General features: G+C 46.6%; 1 protein-coding gene across 2 annotated transcripts in view; it reads left to right on the forward strand.

Annotated features, from left to right (window-relative positions):
* The window catches only part of LOC144679091 (collagen alpha-6(VI) chain-like), a 140,273-nt gene that overhangs the window by 54,916 nt on the left and 60,712 nt on the right, over nucleotides 1-24,645 (forward strand). For both annotated transcript variants that reach the window (XM_078539382.1, XM_078539383.1), the window contains exons 9-15: nucleotides 4,729-4,800; nucleotides 4,891-4,917; nucleotides 5,031-5,075; nucleotides 5,160-5,213; nucleotides 15,907-15,969; nucleotides 21,119-21,184; nucleotides 23,350-23,403. In XM_078539382.1, coding sequence (XP_078395508.1) covers nucleotides 4,729-4,800; nucleotides 4,891-4,917; nucleotides 5,031-5,075; nucleotides 5,160-5,213; nucleotides 15,907-15,969; nucleotides 21,119-21,184; nucleotides 23,350-23,403 — 381 coding nt within the window. The remainder of the gene's footprint in view (nucleotides 1-4,728; nucleotides 4,801-4,890; nucleotides 4,918-5,030; nucleotides 5,076-5,159; nucleotides 5,214-15,906; nucleotides 15,970-21,118; nucleotides 21,185-23,349; nucleotides 23,404-24,645) is intronic.

A 24,645-nucleotide genomic window follows, 5' to 3' on the forward strand; every position in this document is an offset into this window, starting at 1 on the left:
TTCACTACCACAAACGAGGGGCAGAATAATACAGAACGAAAGCGGGTCCATATATTATCATGCACGATGATGTCAGGTCGCATTTCTGACATGATCACATCCGATCAGGATAATAGGCTAGGTGGGCGGGCCCAGAAATCAGGAGATCGCCCACTTTATTCAAATATAATTAAGTTGGTTATTTATGTCTGTTAATGTCCCAATTGACTCAAATAATATGTGGTGGGAGCAGTAAAATGTTTGGAGACTGTGATTCACGCCAGGTGGGGACCTAATTTTTTTTTCACTGTAAGCTTGTAAGGGAAAGTCACTGGTTGTGTCCTTAGTTTGCACTCAGCAGTTCAGAGTGCTGTGACTGCGGGCAGTACTTGATATTAAAAGCTGTGTTTCCAAGGGATACATTTGTTCGTTGGAAGGCTCATTTCTCCTGCTGAGAGGTGAATTTTAACCCTCAACTGCACCTCATCCTTCTTGGTAGGGCAAACATGGGAAAAGTTGTCTCTGTGGGAGACACAGTGAGGAGGAGAGGAGGGGGAAATTGGGAGGTGAGGAAGAAGGGCAGTTGGAGAGTTTCAGGATGCACTGGTGGTGCATGAGGGTGACAGACCTGCACTGGAGTAAGAAGATGATGCAGGCATAATGATGCATCAACAGAGGTGGATAAGGACTTATGTTACCATTCATTCATGTTGGCAGAGAATGAACTACGTTCAGATATCAGGGACACTGCTGGAGGAGACTCGTGCTCTCTAGAGCCACAGTGACAACTCTCTTTGTGACATGTTGGCAGGATACATCTCTTCCAACTGTGTTGATGGTCACCTATTGCTAGTTGCTGTAAAGATGAGTGTTGTGCTGAATTTCTTCGTAACACAAACCTTTCAGGCTGCTTGTGGAGACCTCAGAGGCATTATGCAGCCTGCTGCACACCACTGCATCAGGGTCTTTACTGATGTAATGTTCAGATAGGCAGATCATTACACTGCATTCTCAATGGACCACTAAAGTCAACTTGAAGGAGCCAGTGGGTTTCCTGAGGGTCCATGATGCGATTGCATGTATGCATGTCACCATAGAGGCTCCAGCTGGCCAGCCCCGTACATTTATTAACAGGAAGGGGTATCAGTCCTTGAATGTCCAGTTGGTCTGTGACCAGAATCAATGGATTATGCAGGTATGTGTGAGGAACCCTGGCAGCAGTCATGATTTGTAAATTCTGTGGAATTCCCAGGTGCCAGACATGTTCAACAGACATGAAGCCCTGGACAGTTGGCTTCTAGGTGACAAGGGTTATTCTTTGAAGAGATGGCTCATGACTCCAGTAAAGGCCCTGAGAACAAATGCGGAGAGGAGCTACAATGACAGCCACGAAAGCACCAGGGCCATCGTGGAGCAGACAATTGGCTGCTGAAGATGAGGTTCAGATGTCTGGACAGATCAAGAGGAGCATTACAATACGCTCCACCACGAGTGTCACTCATGGTCGTCGTGTGCTGCACTCTCCCTGACCTCGCCATTCAGAGAGGGGATGCCCTTGAGGAAGAGAGGATGCCAGATAGTGGTCATTCTTCTAACGATGAGGGCAAAGACGAGGTGAGGGAACATCCTGACATAGAGGTGCAAGGCCCTGTACATGAGCCCACGGATGGCCATGACAAATGGGATGCCTTGATAAGGCAGAGATTCTAATAGGTTAGGATTTCTCAGCCTCAGAGATATGTGCATTGCATATATGTGCATTGCAACGTCATTCCATATGGAACGTGAGATCACTGAGAACATCCAGTCAGCACACTCACTGTGTTGTGACCTTAGGATTTGAGCCATCTTGATCCCCCACTATTACTGACAAGTCATCTATGTTTCACAATAAAAGTTCAACAGCACTTATACATTGAATGAACCTCCACATGAGGGATAGTAAATGTAAGGTTTATTGAGATCTTGCTTATGACACATCTAATTATCACATATATAATACACACCCATGGTGACGATTGTGGAGTTTTTAAAAATCGTTTCCTTGTGCTCCGGTGCACTGGAGAGAGGCTGGTGATCTGCTTCTCCCCTTGCCCTGGATGATTATGGTGGGTGTCCTTTGTGTGGCTGAGGCCTTGAAGGCATCACCATATTAGGAGACTCCTGCTGAGTCGCAGGAGTAGCTTCTGTTGCTTTGGCAATTGGGGAGGACTGTGACAATGGTGGAAGGGCAGAGGAGTGGCTTCCCCCATCAGAAGTGCCCTGAGAGGTGCTTCCAGATGGCAGCAGCAGCTGCTCATACTCCGCCACAATGACCAAATGGTCCTCTCTGCCTTCTCGTGAGGTCCCAGGAGCCAGATCAGTGTCCAGGCTCCCAGTCCCCTTGTCTTTCTGGCTCTGGGCCTCTGAGCTCAGAGCCAGGGGGATGGTGTGCAGGTCGGAGCACATACCTACGATTACGTCAGCAACGTGTTCAGATTTCCCTCCAGGGTGGTCACCAGTTTGTTCACTGAGGAAGTTTGGCACTCCGAAGTGTGGGTGATTGCAGTGCACACGGCCTGAATGGACACCTCCACAGTCGGGACCAGAGCACGCAACCTCTCTGGTATACCACTAAATCTCCATACGCCTCGAGTTGGACATCCAGTATCTGCGGCCTCACTGTCAACTCCAGAGGCTCATCACCTGACTTGGAATAAGTCTCTGGATCACCTCGAACATTCCTCTGAGTGCCCGAGGCCTGCTCCACCACACTCCCAGCAGCTGCACATGTGAATGTGAAGTGCCCACACCAGATTGTGCCTGCCCTTGTGCCAACGTGTTAATCCCTGCCGAGGTTAGAGTGGCACTGGTGTGTGGTACAGGGAGAGGATATGATGCTCTGCCCTCTGAGGGTTCTTCATTTTTGGAGGCAACAGTCGGATCATCAGGTCTGGTGGGTTCAGCAGAAGGGGCTCCACCTGCGCTAGAGACGGTGAAAAAATGGCATTAGTTGGCATTTGAGAGCCTTCAATGGGTGTGCAAGGTCACGATGTTCAACACCATTAGCAGTGTGTATATTATGAGATATGACACCTTGCAATCATTAAACCACAGTTGCAGCAAGCTAACAGTGTTTCCATTAGAAACTTTGAATGCAGAAACGGCAGGTACCATTCCTTTATTCTTTCACGGGATGTGGACGTTGCTGGCAAGGCCAGCATTTGTTGTCCACTCCTAATGGCCCTTGAACTGAGTTGGTTTATGAGGCCATTTCAGAGGGCAGTTAAGAGTCAATCATATTGCTGTGGGTCTGGAGTCACATGTAGGTCAGCCCAGGTAAGAATGGCAGATTTCTTTCCCTAAAGGGCATTAGAGAACTAGGCCGGTTTTTATGACAATCGATGGTAGTTTCATGGTCACCATTTCTAAGATTAGGTTTCACTTCTAGATTTCTTAACTGAATTCAAATTCCACCAGTTGCCATGGTGGAGTTTGAACCGATGTTCCCAGAGCCTTAGCCTGGACCTCTGGATCACTAGTCCAGTGACCTTACCACTACATCACCATCTCCCCTTAATGTAAGCATGCCAGGCATCAGTCCCCTTCCCAAATGCCCTCTCCCGCTCTGTGTCCCAGATCTGGTTCCAACCCCTTGTAGTCTCACCAACCCCATGCCTTCCTCCAATCTGGCCTCTGACAATGGATCGGGTTCATTCTGTTGAGGTCAACAGGAGAACCTCCTCCTCCTGCAGTGTCAGGATTGCCAGATTTGGCACCCTACCTCCAGTCCTACTCCTTTCCTCAGAATTGAGGGCCCACTTTTCCCACATTGCAATGATGATCGCTCTTAGGTAACTTGCTGTCATCCTGCCTCCATTTTGCATGATCTGCACAATGCTTGGCAGCCAAGATGCTGTGCACCTTTCTCATGTCTAAGGCTTCCCTCCCCTCCACTTCCCCCAGAACCACATGGACACCTCCACAGAAGCATCAATGACTATGGACACCAGACTTCCCGCCTCCAGTTCCAATTGGGCGGACAGGAGAAAGGCATTCAGCCTCAGGCTTGAAGCCTACGCTCAGGCCCGCAATTGGCTAATTGCCGTTTCATACAGCGTGCTGTGACGGCGAGGGTTGGAGAGAGGAATCCGCTTCCGGCTGGGAGTCCCGTCCACTGCGATGGGACATATTATTCAGCCCCAGATAGCAACCCAGGATCTCTGCTCTTGAAAAAAAATCACTAATAATTACATTTTATTCTCCTTGTTGATAAGCGCATCTAAAAATGAAATGGAGAGAAATGTTACCCGCAAATGAAAGTTAACTTTAAGAAATAAACCATCTTGAAAATGGCCATTTCATATAAAATGGCCACTTACAAATCTAAACATCCTAATTAAATACCTTAGCATTCATGTATGCTAATCACCTCAGCCTTTCAAAGCCTCCATTATTAATGTCTACTGGTATCTTCATTCTAAAATAGCACTAAGATTTTCTGCACATTTTGCAGTCAGTTTGTGTTGCCTTTCCTCCAGCAGGTGTATTCTTCATTTCACATTGCCATCTATTTATCAACAAAGAACAGTCCTGAGCAACATTGCTTTGAAATTCTTATGAAATGAAATCGTGGGAACTATTTTCAACTTTGTATGAAAGAAATAAATTAAACTGTGGACAAAACCTTAAGCATTTGACATGATGTATTACAGGTTGAACTATATTAGTCAGTTGAAATGCCCAAGTAATTTCTTTTAATATTTTTAGGGTGGCAGGGGCCCAGCAGGTGTAAATGGAACTCAAGGGATTGAAGGATGTGCTGGTCCCACAGGCCCCAAGGCAAGAAACTCTGCTTTGTGAATCGTAGACCATCAAAGTTTCTCAAGTATTTTTACAGTTGCAATTTGATTAATGAAATTTTTTTTTCAGGGAAAAGCAGGGTATCCAGGAGAGAAGGTAAATATGGAACATTTGTTTTAACTTAAAATTTACTTACTATTATTCAGCAAAGCCAGAACGTCTTGTTCAACCTGACATTCCTAACTTTACCAACATTGCCACCGTAACAGGGTAGCATTGGGGACCGTGGCATCGATGGAATACTTGGAGAACAGGTAACAATTTTCTGAATTAGACCACATAAAAAGATTATTTATAAAAGTGTTAACAAGTATTCATGGAGTACTGTGTTCTTACAGGGAGACAATGGAATTCCAGGAGCTTCCGGTGATAAAGGAAACTTGGGAAATCTGGTACTGTCATTTTCTAACAATCAGATTAAAGCACTCCGATCAGCAAATATTTAATTGCAATCCCTTATCAGAACTTTTCCATCAAATGCAGTTTGTTTCTTTAGCACATATGATTAATGAGTCTTGGTTTGTCAGCCACAGTGTCCTATGTTATGAAACAAGAAGCATGTTGGGTGGTGAAATCGAGAGGAGACACATGATTTATTACAGTTTTTTCCCAACAATAATGAAAGAAAAGAAAGAAAGACTTGCATTAATATGGCATTTTTCACGATCATTGGATATCCCAAAGTGCTTTACAGCCAATGATGTACTTTTTGAAGTGTAGTCTCTGTTTGTAATGTAGGATACACAGCAGCCAATTTGCACACAGCAAGCTGCCCAATCAGCAAGTCAGTAACAATCAGATAATCTGTTTTGTGGTGTTGGTTGAGGAATAAGTACTGGCCAGGACACCAGGGAGAACTCACCTACCCTTCTTCAAAATAGTACTACAGAATTTTTACATCCACTCAAGCATGAAGATGGGGGTTGTATCCAAGAAAGCATCTCCAACAATGCAGCACTCCTTCAGTACTGCACTGGAGTATCTGCCTAAATTCTTATGATTAAGTCCTGGAGTATGTGGGACTTGAACCTAGGACCTTGCAATTGAGAAGCAAGAGCGCTACTAATTGAGCCACAGCTGACCCTATAATGTAAAAGTGATAAACCTGTTCAGTGATGTAAATTTGCAGTAACTCTTATTCTGTTACCAAGCATCAAGTCAGCCTGCAAATGCCATTGTATCTACGAAACAGACATCCAACTTTCAAGTCTAGAGGCAGCATGAGAGTGGGGTGTTGTTGACCAAGCAAATTGTAGGCACACCCAGTAAAATAATTCTCCTGAAGTAACAATGCTTGCACTATATATATATGCTTTACAATGTTGCAATGTCTCCAAGCAGGTTGTATGACATGCATTATGAGCTCGTCTCTTTTTGGTGGGTATTTTTTGAAGGAGAGATGCTGGCTGGCATAATCTCAGAAATAGCAGCCAGCAATCATTTACAAAACAAAGATTGTGTCTGATGAGTCTTCTCTTCTTTTCATTGATGATGTGATCTCTTTAGTGGACTGTGGAAAGCCTCATGATATGATGCACCGAGAATTCTCAAAAAGGTCGAGTTCTATTACTTAGTCTTAAAGCAACAAGAGTCAAAGTAAAATGTGGGGCTGAATTTTACTTCCCATGGGCGGGCGCGCACGCCTGACCTGATCGGGCGTAAAATCGCACGAGAAGGCATCGGGCGAGCGTCCCAACACCATCGTGCACTCACCGTGATATTTCACTCGGCGGGCACGTGCCAAAGTCAGAAGTGCACCTGCCGACAATTAAGAGGGAAATTAAGCCCATTAACAGCTCAGTTGTCTCTGATTTTTCGTGGCCCGTTTAACCTTACAGGTTGGCAGCTGGGCAAATCGGCCTTTACATTTTTCATCAAACCTCATCAAAGGGCGGGATGAAATTTCCGTTATGAAATAAAATGAAGATAAATCTCTGTGGACAGCATTTTTATCAGCTATATTTTCAGGTCCATCCTCACCCTGTTTCGTCCCCCTCCCTTTTGTTTTTTTCAATAATTTATATAGATTTTTCTTTTCCCACCTATTTCCATTATTTTTAAATCTACAACTGTAATACCATGTCAGTCTTTCCACCCCACCCCCACTAGAGCTGTACCTTGAGTGTCCTGCCATCCATTCTTAATTAGCACATTTTCTTAGATAATATCACCACCTTCAACACCCCTTTGTTCCTTTTGTCTGTGACATCTTTTGATTATCTGCTCCTATCACTGCTTGCTTGTCCCTACAACCACCCCCCCCACCCCCCAACTTCTTTCTCCCCGCCACCCCCCCCCCACCACACCTTAAACCAGCTTATATTTCACCCCTCTCCTAACTATACTCAGTTCTGCTGAAGGGTCATAAGGACTCGAAACGTCAACTCTTTTCTTCTCTGCCGATGCTGCCAGACCTGCTGAGTTTTTCCAGGTAATTCTGTTTTTGTTTTATATTTTCAGGTGCTTGACTGTGATGCGATGAGATTTTTTTGAAGCTTTTTAAACCTTTATTTGATCATTTTCAAGCCTGTGGCTCCCTGAAGCAGCTGCCTGCCTTCAGGGAGCTCTCTCGAAGCGCTCACCTGTGCCTGCGGGAACCTCATCGCCCACCCTCTTCCCGGCCCCAACCCGGCAGCGCTGGGCTTTTCAACGCGTGTTTCATGCTGGCTGGCCGTTAATTGGCCAGCCAGTGTGAAATCGCAGTTGGGGGCCCGTTTCCTGACCGCTCCTGGGCCCGCCGATCGCACGTGCCCACCAAAGGTAAAATTCAGGCCATGGTGTTGGATAAGAAGCCGAAAGACTGGTAGCAGCATGATGTCCAGTTGCTGAGGCTTGCTAACTGAAGTGCCCTGGGAGATGGTGTTGGGACTTTTAGGCATGCTTTTTATGGCCCGAATTGGGTCCAAATAGAGGCAGGCAGTGAAAAAATAGTGATGATGTCATACGTATTGACTTCCTGCCTCTGTTCTGAATGGCTGAAATTTTTGTGAGGGTGGTGGGGAACGTGGACCTGCGAACTTGCTCTTGCTAAGTCCAATTAAGGTAGTTAAGGGGCATGGTAAAAACACGTCTCTGTGAAGGATTTTACATTTGGTGGAGGTAGCCAGCATTTAGGAACTGTCTGACTTGAACTAGCTGAAGCCAGGGGTGGATCAAGTTGGGGGTGAGTCATTGAGGCCAGGAAGGTTTCTTCAGTTAAATCTAATGGCTGATCATAGGTGGCTTACCCCTTTGTCGTTACAGCTGCAGCAGCCCACCACAGGTCAGGGGAGCAGCCATCATTAAGAACTTTGCCAGTTCAGGGGATCATTGCCTCCTGGCACCATGGGCATTGGAGCAGTGGGCAAAGCTGTTTGGACTTTGCCTGAGCACCAGAAAGCTGGAAATGATCCCTCAGTGCTGATCCCTCCGAAATGAAGGCCTTTTGGAATTGAGGAGCAGCAGCCTGCAAAGGAAGGGCAGAACCACAGGCATCAGGCAGCCAGAGGAGAGGGTCAAGGGGCACAAGACACTATCCTGAGCACAGGATCTACAGGCAGAGGTGAAGCCACCTGGAGGGCACTGAGAACCAGTGCCAAAGGAGACTAGGACTCTCTAGGCAGATGGTTGCAGGCATCTGTGCCCTCCTCAGTGAGGACCTCGCACCCACTAATTGCCATGCCCTGCCAGTAACAGTAAAGGTAACTATGACCTTGAACTTCTTTGCCGCTGGACTCTTTCAAGAGTCAGTTACAGGTTTCTGCGGCATCTCATAGGCAGCTGCACATCGGTGATCACTCAGCCCTCTTTGTCAAGGCTTGACAACATATCCGATTCATAGCCAATGAGGCATCGCAGGTTCAGAGGGCTCTGGGTTTCACTACCATGGCTGGATTCCTCCATGTGCAGGGGATTGTCAACTACACCCTTATTGCCATCAAGGCACCCACTGACTGGCCAGTGAGATCCTTCAAGTAGAAGGGCTTCCACTTTCTCAGTGTCCAGCTGGTCTTTGACCACATCGAGAGCTTATCCACATGTGCGCTCATGATCCTGGCAGCTGCCATGACTCCTTCATCTTCTGCCAGTCCAGGCTGCCTCAGACCTTCACTCCACCACCCACCCTGCACCCTCAACCCCACCCCCACCAAAACCTGTGAATGGATTCTAGGGAACAAGGGTTATCTTTTGAACAGGTGGTTACTGACCCCTCTACAGAAGTCGCAGACAGAGGCACAGAGGCGGTACAGTCAATGTCACCTGCTCAGCAAAATAACAATTGAATAGGCCATCGGGCTTTTGAAGATACAGTTCTGGTACTTGGACCTGGTTGGGTGGTGCTCTCCAATACCCTCCTGCAAGGTTTTCGGTCATTGTGATGGTCTGCTTGGCGCTCCATAATAGGTCCCTCTAGATAGGTATGGACTTTGAGGAAGGTTGGCCCTGGAAGTGGTCAGCTCATCAGCGGAGGAGCAGATGGTAAGAGAGGAGGGGGAATTGGGGGCAAAGGGAGATGACACTGAACAGGGAAGTGCTCCTGCTGTATGACAAGGTGGCCTCCTACTGTCACCCTTTAGGAAGAGGGCCTCCCATCTCTTCTTCCAGCATTAGATCCACGTCGGCATTGATGAGGTGAGAGTTTTTTCTGCCCTGGGTGCCAGGCCTCCAGCTCCCTTGTGACATCTCGCTTTCCTGTGGTGCAGAGGCTCAAACTGCAGAACTCTCCCTCAGGACAACCAATAGCCCCAGTGATGGATGCAGTGGGTGTCTAAATGAGTCCCACCTTTGATCTGACCCACCTCCATTCCTGCACCCACTGGCTCTAATTGGACAGGTAACCCATCTCCATAACAATTAAGGGCTCGGCCCTACAAAAATCTGAACTCCTGTCAGTTTTCCACTGAAGGCAGATTTCTGACACAAAAGCAGATCTGGATCCTGTTTCCCATCTCCACAGAGAAAATCCAGCCCCCATTGTTAATTTATATTAACAGTTGCTGAAAGGTGAAGTTTATTTGCACTTAACATATCACTGTAGGGCATTAATAAACAAGGAGCCAAAGCAGTACAGTACAAGTTGGAAGAAATGATGGTTACATTGCTCAGTGCTCTAGTCAGAGCACATCTTGAGCACTGTGCCCAATTCTACGCCTCCAGACACAAGGCAGACATTCAGGTTCTGGAAGCCGATGAAACTGAAATCAGAGGGCTAAAGTATGAGAAAAGATTGGGGAAACTTAGGCTATGAAATGAAACTGAGATCTTACCTCATAGAATTTTATATATACAATTTATATGTGACAGCAAGTTAAATCAATTGGAATAAAAACTCAAGACTTACTCTTTCACACAGAATGGCCAAGACACAGGGCGGAATTTAATGCCCTCCCCCGTGGCGAGGTCGGAGGTGGGTCGGGCATCTAATTGGGCTAGAGAGTGGGGATGGGCACCCCAATGCCTCCCCACCTTCGTCCCGGTTAAGTGTGAGGTGGGAAGGTTCATGGGCAGCCTTCCCACCACAATGCCAATTGAGACCCTTACGTAAGCAACTAATGCCCACTTAAGGGTCTCATCCCACCACTGCTGGTATAAGCAGTGGGCAGGGCAGTCGCCATGCGGGGTTGTCTGGTATTCAATGCCCGATTGAGGGACTTGGCATCGGGAAGAGGAAGAGCCTACTGACAGACGCCCACCTGCCCTTTCTACCGACCTGCCCTTCCTGCCACCCCCCCCTCCCCCCCAACAAGTCCAGCAACCACCTCCCAGTGTCCCCCATCCTGCTCTCACTCATCTGTGGTCTGTGTCCCAGGCAACAGATGGCCCCAAAAGCAAAGACGATGGCAACTCCCAAATTTAGTGATGCTTCTCTGGAATGCAGTGGAAGGCCGCCGCAATGTCCTCTACACTCCCGCTCTGGCCACAGGGCGTCCACAAGAGTGACCGATCCAGCCTGGGAGATGGTGGCAGCGGTGGTCAGCACCAATGGAGCACAGAGGAGGTCAGCCATCAAGTGCAGGAAAAGGATGAATGGTCTCATCTGTTCCACCAGGGTAATTCAACCACCTCATCACTCAACTCACACACTCACAAACCCATCACACATCCACAGAGATCTCACAGCTCAAGAGACAACACCACTAACTCTCACGCAGAACCTCACATCTCCATCAAACTCATGTTCTTCTGGAGCTTGTGTCCTCATCCTGTCCATGGCACTGCTCACCACACAAACATTCTACGCAGTGCCATGTGTTCTGCTCACACTTCATCTGTTTCCATGTAGGAGAAGCTGGCTCACAACAGCAGGGAGAGGTCCCAGACCGGGGGTGGAGTGGCCCACATGAGGACCCTCACTCACTTTGAGGAACGTGTCATCATGCTGACTGATGAGGACGTGGACCGTGCACACGGCAACAGTGAGTTCAGCAGCGAACACCCACCTGAGGATCTTACATCACATCATCCCTCTCTCTAAGCAACTGTGAGTGCTCTCTCTCCTGCTTTGGACTCTGCTGCCATGCATTAATTATCTCTACTTTGGTTCACAGGGAGCTCTGCCAAGTGACCAACACCCTCAGCCAGTCAGCCTCTCAGCTCCATCCAGGTCCTCACCTCCAGCCAAGAGGACACCTCCTCATTTGAGGAGCTGGAAATAAACAGCCTGGAAGTCCCGTCACTGCACGTATCAACACCCTCCACCAGTGCAGAGACACACACCTCGGTGGGACCTAGATCTAGAGCAGGCTCGGGTTCACAATCTGGTGGTCACCGCACAGACACATGTCCACAGCAGGAGCAGGCAGGTTCAGCCGAGCTCCCCGGCACTTGGAGGACTGCTGGGGAAGAGGCATCTGTGCAGTCTGAGCCAGATGACAAGCCTCTGCATTAGCCCTTTCAATTCATTGTGGAGAGTCAGCAGAATGCAGGGAACATCATGCAGAGCTGATGGAAGCCCTCAACAGAGTGGCAAGCGAGGAGGAGTGCATCTGCATGCTCTCTGATGAAGTAATGCCCACATGTGCGTGCATGGAGGTCTCCATGGAAAGGATGTCAGATGCCATGGAGACCCTGGTCCAGCAGAATGCAGAGATGCGCGGAGACCTGCACTCCATCGTGGTAGCCGTGGGTGACTTCTTGCACTGGCAACGTGAGAGGGAAATGAGACACCTCAATGCCTCACCAGGTGCTTCTTTCCTTCAAGGAGTCAGGCCAGGGCCCTCAGGCACCCGAAGGGAGGAGGAGGAGCAGCTGGACACCCCTGGGTCATCCACAGGAATCTCAGAGGCTGTCCTCTACCTCCAAGTCCCCTTTGCCTGTGACCCACCCCCTCAACCTCGTCCTCTGTCATCGCAGAGGGAGAAGCTGGCCCACAGGAGGACAGCCAAAGCAAGCCGGCACTCTCAAGGCCCAGTTCTCCAGAGGATGCACGCCAAAGTCATCAGAGGCAACAGGGCCAACCATTGCACAGGTTCTCCACCCCCGCTGCGGATGTCAGGGCAGCACCTAGAGGAAGTGGTAGGCCTAGAAAAGTTAAGAATTTCTGATCACAAGTGGTTGCACGGGTGAACACATTTTGTCACTTTATAATCTGAAAATATATCCACTTTCACTGAATTAATGTGTGATGGTGGCTTTCAGCTTCATTTACAGGCTTCATGTGTCCTCCCCCTGCATCCCCCCAACTAGAGGTGAAGGTGCACGCAGCCGGACCATGAGCGATTCTGGAGGGAGATGTGTGTGTGTGGCAGGGCCTTTCAGAGCCTCATGCAGCACTCTCCCAAGCACAGGGAGCCTCCCTCCATTACCATCATCTCACTGTCCCGAGTATTTTCAATGCTGCCTGCTGGGCTCTCTTTCCATTGTCCATCTGATCTGACCTGCACCTCCACCCACCCACTGCTCACACTCCCATGCAGCACCTGTGCCCGTCCAATAGGAGGCTCCGCTCACCTTCGATTTGAGAAAAATGGTAGCCATCACATTTCTGCTCAGCTCCCCCATCCTTTCCCCTCCCCCAGTCATCGATGTCCTTTCTCCCATCACTTTGACCCCTTGGCATCACCTTCCACCTCCCCCGTCACTTACCAACCAGAAACCTTTTCCTTTCCAGGATGTCCAGGTGAATGTGCACATTCTTTACCAACCTGAGAATCCCAACTCCATCCACATTGACCCCTCCGACCTCGTCCTTCTCACCCCCAGGGTCTGTGTCTGCTTCCCAGTCCCCACCAACCACCCTGGCCCTCCCTTCTATTGCTACCATCGCACCCTCGCCCAGCTTACTCTGCCCCCTCCCACACTCACCATTCCCTCCTACCACACCCACCCTCAGTATGCTCTGCAGGAGGCAGTCATTGACTCCAAAGGCCCCTCTGTTGCACGTTCACCAGGACATCCCTCCCTCCTCACTCCCTCCTCCCCCCTCACTCCATCCTCCACCCTAACTCCCTCCTCCACCCTTACTCCTTCCTCCCCTGGACTCCGAACTCCCTCCGAATTCTTTCCTACCCCTGGATTCCTTACTCTCCATGGACTCTTTCCGCCCTCCAAACTCCTTCCTCCCCAAGACTCCTTCCCCTTCTGGTCCTTCCTCCCCCCAACATCCTCCCTCCTCTGAACTCCTTCCCCCGCTCCAAATTCCTTCTCTTAAACATTCCTCCTCCCTTACACCTACCTCCCCAGTTGCCACATTCTCCCCCATCACCTCTCTTCCCCCATACAACACCCCCAACCTCATCCCCTGCCACCTTCGCTCCGCCCCTGCAACCTCACCCCCAACACCCATTACACCTTCCTCTCCCAGTCAAACCTAGACCTTCCTCTCTCACTTTCCCCCCCCGCCCACGGTACACCTTCCTCTCCCACTCACAACTGGACTCTCCTCTACCCCCATCGCTGTTCATCCATTGCAGCCCCTGTCCAAGGCCGCGATGTCCCAAAGCAGACCTGAGACATCAATGGAGACCTCCCACCTTCTGTGAGCTGCTTCATGGCAGAACCATGTCCATGAGAATCCACCCGGCCTGCGCTGCACGAGTTCCTCCAGGGTCCAGTAACTGTAGGACTCCAGCATTTTCTGCTCCTCGAATATCTGCGATATGAGCAAGGCCCTGGCGGTAAGTCCCGACTTCAGCATGTCACACTTGACGTGTTCTGGGCTGACTTGGGTGGTAAATTTGATGTGGGGGGGATCATTCCATCAAGCAGGCAAGTTGATGAGATGCACATGCATTGAAATTAGGTAACCAACGTTGGCCGATGGGAAAGGCAGCCTGCCGTTGAAAGGCAGAGCGGACGATCGCAAACTGATTTCACGACAGCGCAAAACTGATTTTTAGCCTTCTCACCATATTGTCCACTCATGCCCACCATGACACCCGATGCCAATGGGGGCAGAAAATTCCGGCCAATGTCTTTGTTCATCCTTAATTCGCTGATGCTTCAGTGACAACAGGCTGGCTCTACATCTTCAAATACTGTCAGGTATCTTTAACATCCAACTTTGTTATCAGCATAGGCAGACTGTTGGGCTAGAGTTTAACCTCTCTGAGCACAACAGACACTGCAGCACTCCCTCAGCACTAAACTAGAGTGGAATATGATGGGGGGGTGAGGGGGAGTTGGAAGAAGGAGTCCAGGGGAGGAGGGAGTAAGGGTGGAGGAGGGAGTAAGGGTCTTAAAGGAGGCAAGAGACATAGAGAGGCAGAGAGGTTTATGGAGGGAATTCCAGCGCTTAGGCCCTTGACCTTGAAAGTATGGCTGCCAATGCAAGAGTAAGGCGAGGGGAACTTCGGAGGAAATTTGGCCTGTGAGCTAGGGGAAGAAAGGGGAGTGGCAAAGGCAGCATTTGGATGGTCTCAATCTTAGTGTCAAATAAGTTCCTGAGCTCCTTACACTCGTTGGAGGTGAGGGTGAAGGAGGCAAGGAGGAGGGGCTTAAGACAGTTTGTAGTGGAGATAAAGAGCTGGGAATCATCTTTGCATTCCAGACAGATTTGGCAGATGAGAGCAGGTCCCGATTGCTCTTTATGTGGTCCAGCCAGAGTGGTGAATGTTTAAACCAGTTGTCCATCATATCCATTTAAGGCTGCATCCCATGGATTTAAGGGAACATGGGTGAGGGCCATACCAGGAGGAATGGCCAGGGTGAGAGACAGTAGTGGTTTTCTTGGGGATGGGTACATTGAAGGTGGAGATGAGGGTGTCATTGGCTAGTTTGGTAGTTGCAAAAATGTCATGGTAATTGAACGGCCAAAGGCTAGAGCTTTGGGATTTTGAAGGAATTAAGATTGGGAAGAGCGAGGGGGATGCAACAGAGAGCAATATCATTAAGTGGTCATAAATGGTCTTATCTGTGATTGATACAATGGGAATAACAAAGTCAAGGGGCTGGCCGTGAATATAGGTTGGGCATTTTATATAGATGGAGAGATTAAAGCCTAGAAGGAAAAACAGTTCAGACCAGTAATCTAATTTCCCAGTATTTACTGGTGTTCCATTTTAAGATATACAAGGCCAGTTCAGACGAGTAATCTTATTTCCCAGTTTTTACTGGCGTTCCATTTTAAAGTATACAAGACCAGTTCAGACCATTATTCTTATTTCCCAATTTTTACTGGTGTTCCATTTTAAGATATACAAGACCAGTTTAGGCCAGTAATCTTATTTCCCAGTTTTTACTGGTGTTCCATTTTAAGGTATACAATACCAGTTCAGACCAGTAACCTTATTTCCCAGTTTTTACTGTTTTTTCATTCTGGTAGGAGGGTTGGAGGCAGCGAATTCAGAGGAGAGAGAGCATGATGAATTGAAATGGTGGTTGAAAGCAACAAGGATGAGAATTTGCTTGGTGCAGAGGCTGAGGGTGGAAAGCAGTGAAGATGGCTGGGATTTTCTACCCCGCTGTGGCAGGATGTGCCATGGGTGATGCAACGGGCCAGCCAAAAGTCCAGTGACTTTCGGTGGGACCAGAAGATCCCAGCAGCGGAAGGGGCCAGAAAATCCCAGCCCATGTCTTAGTGTGCAAATTTTTTAAGGCACTCGAATGGGTGCTGCAAAAATGCTTCTGTAGTCCTTTCGGAACTAACGAGTTGTGCATCATTTCTAGGGTAAGAAAGGCCAAAAAGGAGACCCTGGTGAGCGTGGAAAACCAGGTTTACGTGGAGACCGCGTAAGTAAAGCCACCTCATTTATATATGGATAAAACAAAACGCTGAATTAGATGGTTATTGACTGTATTTTTTTTAGTATCTAGGGTTTTAATATTGGGTCTGGAGCTTTCGCTATGTTGGGCTTACTTTGCAGTGTAATTTTCCCAAAATCGGCAAATAAAGATTAAGGAATTTCAAGCTCAAATTACATCCAATGCAAATTCAGTTTCTCAGGCTTCTGTGTTAGTTTAAAAATCACCACACTGAAAGCTGACCCCTTCCACCAAACTGACCTCAACCCCAGATCAAATTAATCGCTATGGTGAGTTTCTGCTAATTGCGGCCTTTTGTAAGGCTCGTAAAATTAAGCAACTTTTTTGTGCAAGGACACTAACTGGACCGCCTTTTAAAAATTACAAAGTATTTAATTTACTAAGTGACTAGTATACAGCAAATGAAACCAGTAAATGGTTCTGTATATAGTTTTCTGAAAGCAATTTTCAATTATTTAAAATTAGGTTACTCACATGTGGTGAACTGGTCATTCTTATTAAAGAAGGTTTTTTTTTGATAAGCCCATTTTCAGCTTTTTTAATAAAACTGTGCCAGGTTTCTACTCTTAATTATATCAAGGAATATCTTTTAACATAAACTTTAAAAAAACACGCATTTCTCCAAAGCTGCTGGATTGTGCCGGTTCATAGAAGATTTTATGTTAGGCAATATGCATCTGAGTTTGAGTACTTGCACTAGAGAGGGTACAGAGATTTGCAAGGATATTGCCTGAACTAGAGAAATTTAGATATGAGGAAAGATTGGATGAGCTAGGGTTGTTTTCTTTGGAAAAGAGAAAGCTGAGCGGAGACCTCATTAAAGTGTATAAAATTATGAGCACTCCAGACAGAATGTATTCCTCTTGGTTGTCTTGTCTTTCATCCGACCTCTTTCTGAGCATTGGCCGCACTGTGAACAATATTTCCCCACTGGCTTCTGTTCCCCGCTGCCCTCGCTGCCTGTCCCATAAAGAGGCCAGTGTACGTTCTGATATTATACATCCATGCCATCTTGGGTCTTCTAGGGCACATTTTCCAGGTGTTTTGCCTTGCATCACCTCTTTTGTAAAACACTCCCCTCCTGTTCACATCAAGTGTGCGAGATACGTGAGCTTCCCTGATATCATAGCCTCAAACAAGTTCCACTTAACACCAGCTTTCTCAAGCACCCACTCATTTGTCCACTTGGCTGTCCATGACAAGCATAATATCTGTCTGAGTGCTTTCATTTCCAATGCTCTTATTTGAGCCTCATCACTCTTCTTGATGGTCCAGCTTTCACAGCCATGCATTGTCACTGGCCACACGATGGCTTTCAGAAGACAAATTTTCATTGCAATCGGGATGCTGTGGCCACTGCTGATGTATTGAGGGGTCTATTACCAGGGGCATTGGTACAGAGTAACAGGTAAGAAGTTTAGAGGAGATTTGAAGGGGAATTCTTTCCACCCAGGGGGTGGTCAGGACCTGGAACTCACTCTGGTGAAGGCAGAAACCCTCACAACATTTAAAAAGTACTTGGATATGCTTTTGATGTATCGTAACCCACAAGGCTCCTGGCCAAGAGCCAGGAGATGGGATTAAGCTGGACAGCTACTTATCAGCTGGTGTGGACACAATGGGCAGAATGGCCTCCTTCCGTGCAGTAAATTTCTGCTTCTGTGTTTCAGAAAATTAAATTCTGGAAGCAAGTGCAATTTTGATAGCAATTTGAGCCCAGATTAACAATTGCATTCAAAGGGCTCTCATCAATACTGGTTTTGTTTGTTTTGTAACTTCCCCGAGAGAATAGTGTGAAACAGTGCTGAGCTTCCTAGGCTGATTCATAGTCTGAAGGCCTTAACATCAACAACAGAATCACAGCAAAATACCACAGCTGCTGGATCTGAAATAAGAACAGAAAGTACTGGGAACACTCAGGGTTCTGTGGAGAGAGAAAAACAGAGAAACACAAGGCAGTCGCCTTTCATCGGAACCAGAAGACATGAAAGATTTAACACTTTATAAGCAAGTACACAGCCAGAGGTAAAGGAACATTGTTTAGGCATTTTCCAACCATCAGGCCTAGTGAGTTCAATAATTTCAGATCATAAAAACGTTTTCTCGGACAGCAGATGCTGTTAATGTTTCTCCTGTAATCATTTACATTTTCCCTGGACCCATCTTTTATTTCTTTATCGTCCAATTATCATCCCTTTTTTTGTCTTGCACCATTGTCCTATTCATCATTTATCATTCCTACCCTTCACCCAGTCCTTTTGGATGTTTCCTTCCCTCTCCCCCATTTTCCCCTGGCTCTTTACTTTCCTGTAAATTCCATTGGGTAGGGTTTTTCGGATGGCGGGTTTTCCCCACCCACCAGCTGAAGAGTTGGCAGGAAATGCATCCCCACCAATCACGGCAGCCCCACAGCCATTTAATGCACTGAGGAACATTAATTGGCAGGAGACAGGACTTCCGCCTCTCACTTGGGCAGATGTCCCACCTTAGAGAGCTGAGATTGGCAGCACTGGCAAAGACTGAGACTACAAGCGGTCCTGGAGTCCGGGAACAGTAAGAACGAGAGGCCACATGGTAGGTAGGGGAGTTGAGGCTTGGGGGAGATGGGTAGAGGGGGGATGGGAGAGGCTACTTGGGGAGCGAGCACCCGTGGGAGCAGACCTGGGGTGGAGGGAGGGGGCGCCCGATGTGGGAAAGGGGGCCTTTGAGGAGGTAACCCCCCCACCTTCTTGGCCAAGGCCTGAGCAGGATGACCTGTCAGGCTTTCCTCTGCCCATGAACTCCTCCTGCCAGCCCCAAAATTGAGAAGCGGCCCTTAAGAGCCTCAATTGGACTGAGGGCAGGTGGACTGCCCTAGGTCTCTTCCAGCACCTCCCCCTGCTCACATACCACCCCTCCACCCCACCCCGTAAAACTGAGGAAAGGTTGGGGATGGGCAAACCTATGGCGGGAGATTGTAAAATTCTGCCTTTCAAGTTCTGATGAAAGGTCATTGAGCTGAAACATTGGACTGAATTTCCATCACGAGGTGGAGGTACATTTTGAGGCAGATGTGCCAAAAAATCATGGCGCCAAGCCGCGTGCTGGTTTCCTGATACGATCCCATCTCCCAGTGATTTTGGTGAAGCGTCTTCTCTGGGGTCGTAGCCTGAAAGTGGGTTACCAATTATAACAGTTAACCAGCCACTTGAGAGCTCATTGCAGAGCTGATTTAGATTTGCAAGGTGATGCACGGGGCACACACACTGGGTCAGCAGCATGCCCAAGGAGATGAGGTGGTTGTGCAGTGGGGAGCCAGTCAGAGAAGGAGGAGCCACATTCCTGATGCTGCATAAATGGTGGACTAAGCAGAGAGGAGCCCATGCATTGGCACAGAGTGGCCATTGCATAAGCAGAGCTTGCAGGATGTTTCAGGTGGAGGCACTGGGGCAATTGCTCGGGTGTGCACCTGCAGGGATCGGTGGGGCACAGCACAGGGGTCCAGGCAGTCATACCCTTGCAGCTGGTGGGCAAGTGTTGCCATCCCTGGACAAGAGGCTCAGCTACTCTGAGGTGGCAATGAGTAGTGATAAGGGGCAGCTATGCCAGCAACACTTGGCACAAAGGGACACAGATGATGCCTGGGGGGACAGGGAGAGCACAAAACCACTATGCTTACCATGTACCACCAAAGACTCAGTTTCCTGGCCATGTTGGAACAGCAGTGCCCATGGAGGCTGCAACAATCGAGGCAGGTGGTTGCTGATTTGTGTGCCCCAGTGGAGGAGGACCTCAAGCCTCACCAGTCATGTCAGTAGCTGTATAAGTGACAGCGACCTTGAAATTCTTTGCTTCTGGGTCATTTCAAGGGGCAGCAGCAGGCCAGAGTGGCATATCACAGTTGGTTGACCTTCATAGTATCAAGCTGGTGATGGGTACCTTGTATGAGAGGGCATCAGAGTGCATTGAGTTTAAGACTGATGGGACCACTCAGGCCCAAAGGGCTCTTGGTTTTTCTTCCATGTCTGGATTCCCTCAGGTGCAGGGTGTGATTGACTGCACCTATGTTCTGTCAAGGCCCTGGCAGAGCAACCAAAGCATTTATCACCAAGAGGGTATTCCACTCCCTCCAACATGCAGCTGATGTGTGACCACAAATGTCTTCTCCAGATGTGCGCACAGTTTCCTGGCCATTGACATGACGCCTTCATCCTGAGGCAATCACAGGTGCTGCAGCTGTTCGTGTCACCAGACAGACTACGCGGATGGTTGCTAGGGGACAAAGGCTATCCACTGAAGAAATGGCTGCTGCCACCTGTGTGCGACCCTACAACAGAGGATCAGAGTCACTGCAACCACCACTATCTCAGAACCAGGACTTCCATTGAGAAGGCTATTGGACTCCTGAAGAAGCAATTCTGGTGCCTTCACTGATCAGTACTGGAGGGAAGGGGGTGGAGGTAGTGTCCTCCAGTACACTCCCTAAAGTGTTTCTCACATGGTGGTGGAATGCTATGCTCTGCATAATATGGTCTTCCAGAGTGGTGGGGACCTTGAGGAGTAAGATGTGAAGGAGGGACACAGGTCTTTGAAGGAGGAGGAAAAAGAAGACATGGTGGAGCATGGTGATCCTGCACTGCAAGGTCTTCCAGATGTCTAGCTGAGGCATCAAACCATCAGCCAAGACAGCAGGGAAGCTCAGGCTGCACAGATCCAGGCATGCTGCTCCTGACGGACAGAATGTCCTGAATTACATTTGGCTCAGCACCGCACAACTCCCACAGGGAACGGCTGCATCTAAAATACCTGCAATGCGCACACATCTGCTGTTTCCCTACAATGCCTGGATGACATGTGGAACTGGCCAAACAGCGTCCCCAAACACCCACCTTTGCATCGCACATCAACTTCGTCATGCTGTTGCCTTAATGCCTTCACAATGTCTCTAAGACTTCACATCCTGCCTGTTCACACGATAGGTAGCTTTGTTACAGTATGCACAGAGTTGGTTTGAATAAGTTCCTAAAATTACTGTTTTCATCAAATTTCAATCCTTCACCACAGGATACTTGCAAAAAAAACTCTGTTACTTGGCTTTGTTGAATTTTATTGGATTTGTGTTTTTCATTTTATTTAGGGTGAATTTGGCAACAAGAACAATGCTACAGGTCAAAAAGGTGAAAGAGGAGACATAGGACAGTTGGTATGCTATATTCATATTTAAATATGTACTTGTTTCCTCGTTTTTTTGTGTCAGCTTTGCTGAAAAAATAATATTTTCTGTATGATACAGGCTGCTATTAATGCACAAACCAGCCAGCAACTGTAGTGAGGAGGGATATCCAGTCACCAGCTGATCTGTACCCCTCTTCTATCACACAAGTGGCATCTTGTACTTAACTCCAATGTTTAGTCCAATGCTTACCCAAAAGTCCCCACACAGGCCACATGCAAGTCAGCCCCAATAAACTACTGTGCATGTGTGGCTATGCAAAAATTTTAATGGGGCCACACATTTAAACACATCTGTTGAGCACGACAGATTAAAAATTAGAGGGTACGTTGCTTAACTTCCTGTGATATTCAAGTTGTCATTGCATTTCACATTACTTGCTGATTAAACTCACCATCAAAAATTAAGTCTGGCAATTAGCAGTGTAAGTAACCTTTTAATGACATGATCATTGTTAACTGCTGCTACTCAACCTCTCTTGCCCAGAAAGTGAACAATTAAAGTGTGGAGTTTCATTCATTCAGGTTGTGAATAGTTTTAAGATATTTAAAAGTATCAAATATTAAGGATATTTTTCCTCTTTATTCTTCCTTTATTCTCTCTCTGAAATCAATTTTACTTTCTCTTCCTTTATTTCTCATTCTATATCTGATTTGGCGATGAATTTAACCACTCTATCACCATCCCTCTCAGCTCTCCTTCTGTTTATTTCTCAGTCCTTTATTCTCATTTGTTAAGGAGATACAGGCCCAGAATTTACTATGCCAGTGAATAGACTTGTCCCTATCCATTTAATTTCTATGAAAGATTGGATTAAAAGAGAGAAATGAAAAGAAAAAAAAAAAATTAAATCCCCAAGAGCAATTAAAGTCTAAATGACTGAAACTCCACACTTGCAGAAATAAATATTCAGTGCCGGTGAGGTTGTTTGGCTATAATTAAGACATACATGATGCAAAAACCACACTTGGACTGAAATGGACAAGCTCTAACTATCTGTGATGACTTTAATCTGTATTTACAATATAAATTCAGGCATTAAATGGCATTCAATGCATTTGAATGGTAAGGCAGAATGTTTTCACACAGTTTATGGAGGAGTAGGTACATCTTTTGTAACAACATATGTATTTTCAGGTTTAACTGCACAAATGCATTCAGCTGAGGTTGCTGCCCAGTTTGTACATAAATAATAGTAAGGGCCATTAGCCTCACTGTTATTTTTGCAGTTTAATAAATTCTGGTCCATATTGTTTGTCCTGTTGTTCACTGAGGGTCCAGCTGTCCTGTGGTCCCCACTGCACCATTAGAAGCTCGCATTTTCAACAACTTTGTGGCCAAAGATTTTTAAAATCTAAATATGCCTTAACAAGTCTAACTGAAGGGGTATGCTGTGAGATGCCCTGTTCCAACAAAATATGGCCCAATATTGTATTACAGAAATGTTGACATAAGCTTTGGAAACTTTAATCTTCCTTCATACTATGACATCGGTATACATACAGTATATGTACATGGGTAATGGCTCTGATTTGGGGTTTAAATGGTTCACTAAGAACTATTAAACCCTGCTCATAAGCAAGATTGCATGCAATCATGAAAAAATAAAGCAGGTTTTAATTGAAAATTTACCAGTGAAGTTCTCTAGGAGTGAGATCATCGTGATAGTCTACCAATTTTTGCTGAATATCCTCTATCTTCCTTTCAAATGTTTTTTGGCATCCCATAAAATTACATTGAGTACTTAAACAATCCCTAGCGCAATGTGGGGCCTCTTTCAACATTCTTCCATTTGTCCATTTAAGAAAGCATTAAATTTAAAAACAATTGTTATGCTTTTACATCCAGAAATAGGCTCAACAGTTCAGGTATATTTTTAACATACCCAGGACTGGGTAGTAGCTTAGTGTAGTGTGAATGAGTTATTCACCCAAGTGAAATTATATTACTGGAGCAATAGATGAGATAAATTATCAATTATCCCATCTATGGAATTAAGGAATGCAATGTTCTTTCTTTATGACTGCTATAAACACATCTAACATAAATCCCAAATGCTTTGTTCAGGCATAGTACAATTACTCAGTAGATTTCTAGAAGTAAAGCTGGGCTAATAATGAAACATTTTGTTGCAGGGCGATTCAGGAGAGGACGGTAATCCAGGAAAGCTTGGTGTTGCAGGAAATCCTGTAAGTCTCCATTACCTTTAATCAGAAGCTGCAGCCCCACAGTATCTTATTCCAACCCTATCTGCTCTGCTGCTGCGGATTTCCATCCATATTCTTCAACTCCTTAAATTTACTCATGGTATGGATGTAGATGGGGAAGGGTTGGAGAAAAAGTAATGTTGTCTTTGTGCAAAAGTATAAATTGGGTGATATTAATTCACCTGCCCATTGGATATGTAAAATTTGTTGGGAGAGATGCCTAATGGTGACTGAATCCATATTGCCCAACATCAAAATTACCTTTCTTGCCTCTTGCAAGTGAAACCAAACCTCCACCTTACCTTCAATGGCTCTACCCTTGGTCCTTCAACATCCCTTCAAATACATAAATAATAATGGTAATTAATTTGATCTAAAGCATTTTTTTAAAGAGAAATGAGGCACAGATGAGACCTATTACCTGCAATTCCCGAGCCATTTAGGAATTCTAGAAGGTTCCGTCTGTGGAGTGACTGGAGAAGTTGGGGTTGCTCTCCATAAAGTGAAGAAGATGAGATTTGATAGAAGTATTCAAAATCATAAATGGTTTTTAGAAAGAAGCTAAGAAGAAACTGTGTCCAGCAGCAGAAGATCATTAATAAGGGGACACAAATTTAAAGTGATTGGCAAAAGAACCGGGGATGACGTGTGAGAATTTTTCTTTACAAAGTGAGCTGTTGTGCTCTGAATGGCATTGCTGGAAATGGTGGTGGAAGCAGATTCGATAGTGACATTCAATAGAGAATTGGATAAATACTTGAAGGATAAAAAAATAATAATTACTGGGCTGTGTGGAAAGAATAAAGAAGTGTGACTAATTGGATAACCCTACCCATGAGCCAGCGAAGGTATGATGGGCTGAATGGCCGCCTTCTGTGCTGTCTCATTTATTTGGTCCCACGATCCTGCAATGCTCATGGCCTCAATTCTTTTGCTCGGATTCCTCCCACCTAGTTTCCATTGCTGATTCTCCCTCCAGGAAGCTTCATTACCTCTTTCTTGCCAAACGTTTCTTTCCCCTAGGGTTGTAACTCAAGGTCACTGAGATATCTCATCCCAGATCAACAGCTCGAAAATTGAAGTTCATTCAAGAATTTAATATTGTTCCCATCTCATAGTTCTGGACAGGATCCAAGAAAAAGCTTATTATCTGATGCACAATTCTTTTGTGGATTTTAATCTATCTGTCTAATATTTTATATTTCTGTGTTTTACTGATGATAT

This window comes from Cetorhinus maximus, chromosome 3 (genome assembly GCF_964194155.1).
Source record: "Cetorhinus maximus chromosome 3, sCetMax3.hap1.1, whole genome shotgun sequence".
Taxonomy (NCBI): Eukaryota; Metazoa; Chordata; class Chondrichthyes; order Lamniformes; family Cetorhinidae; genus Cetorhinus; species Cetorhinus maximus.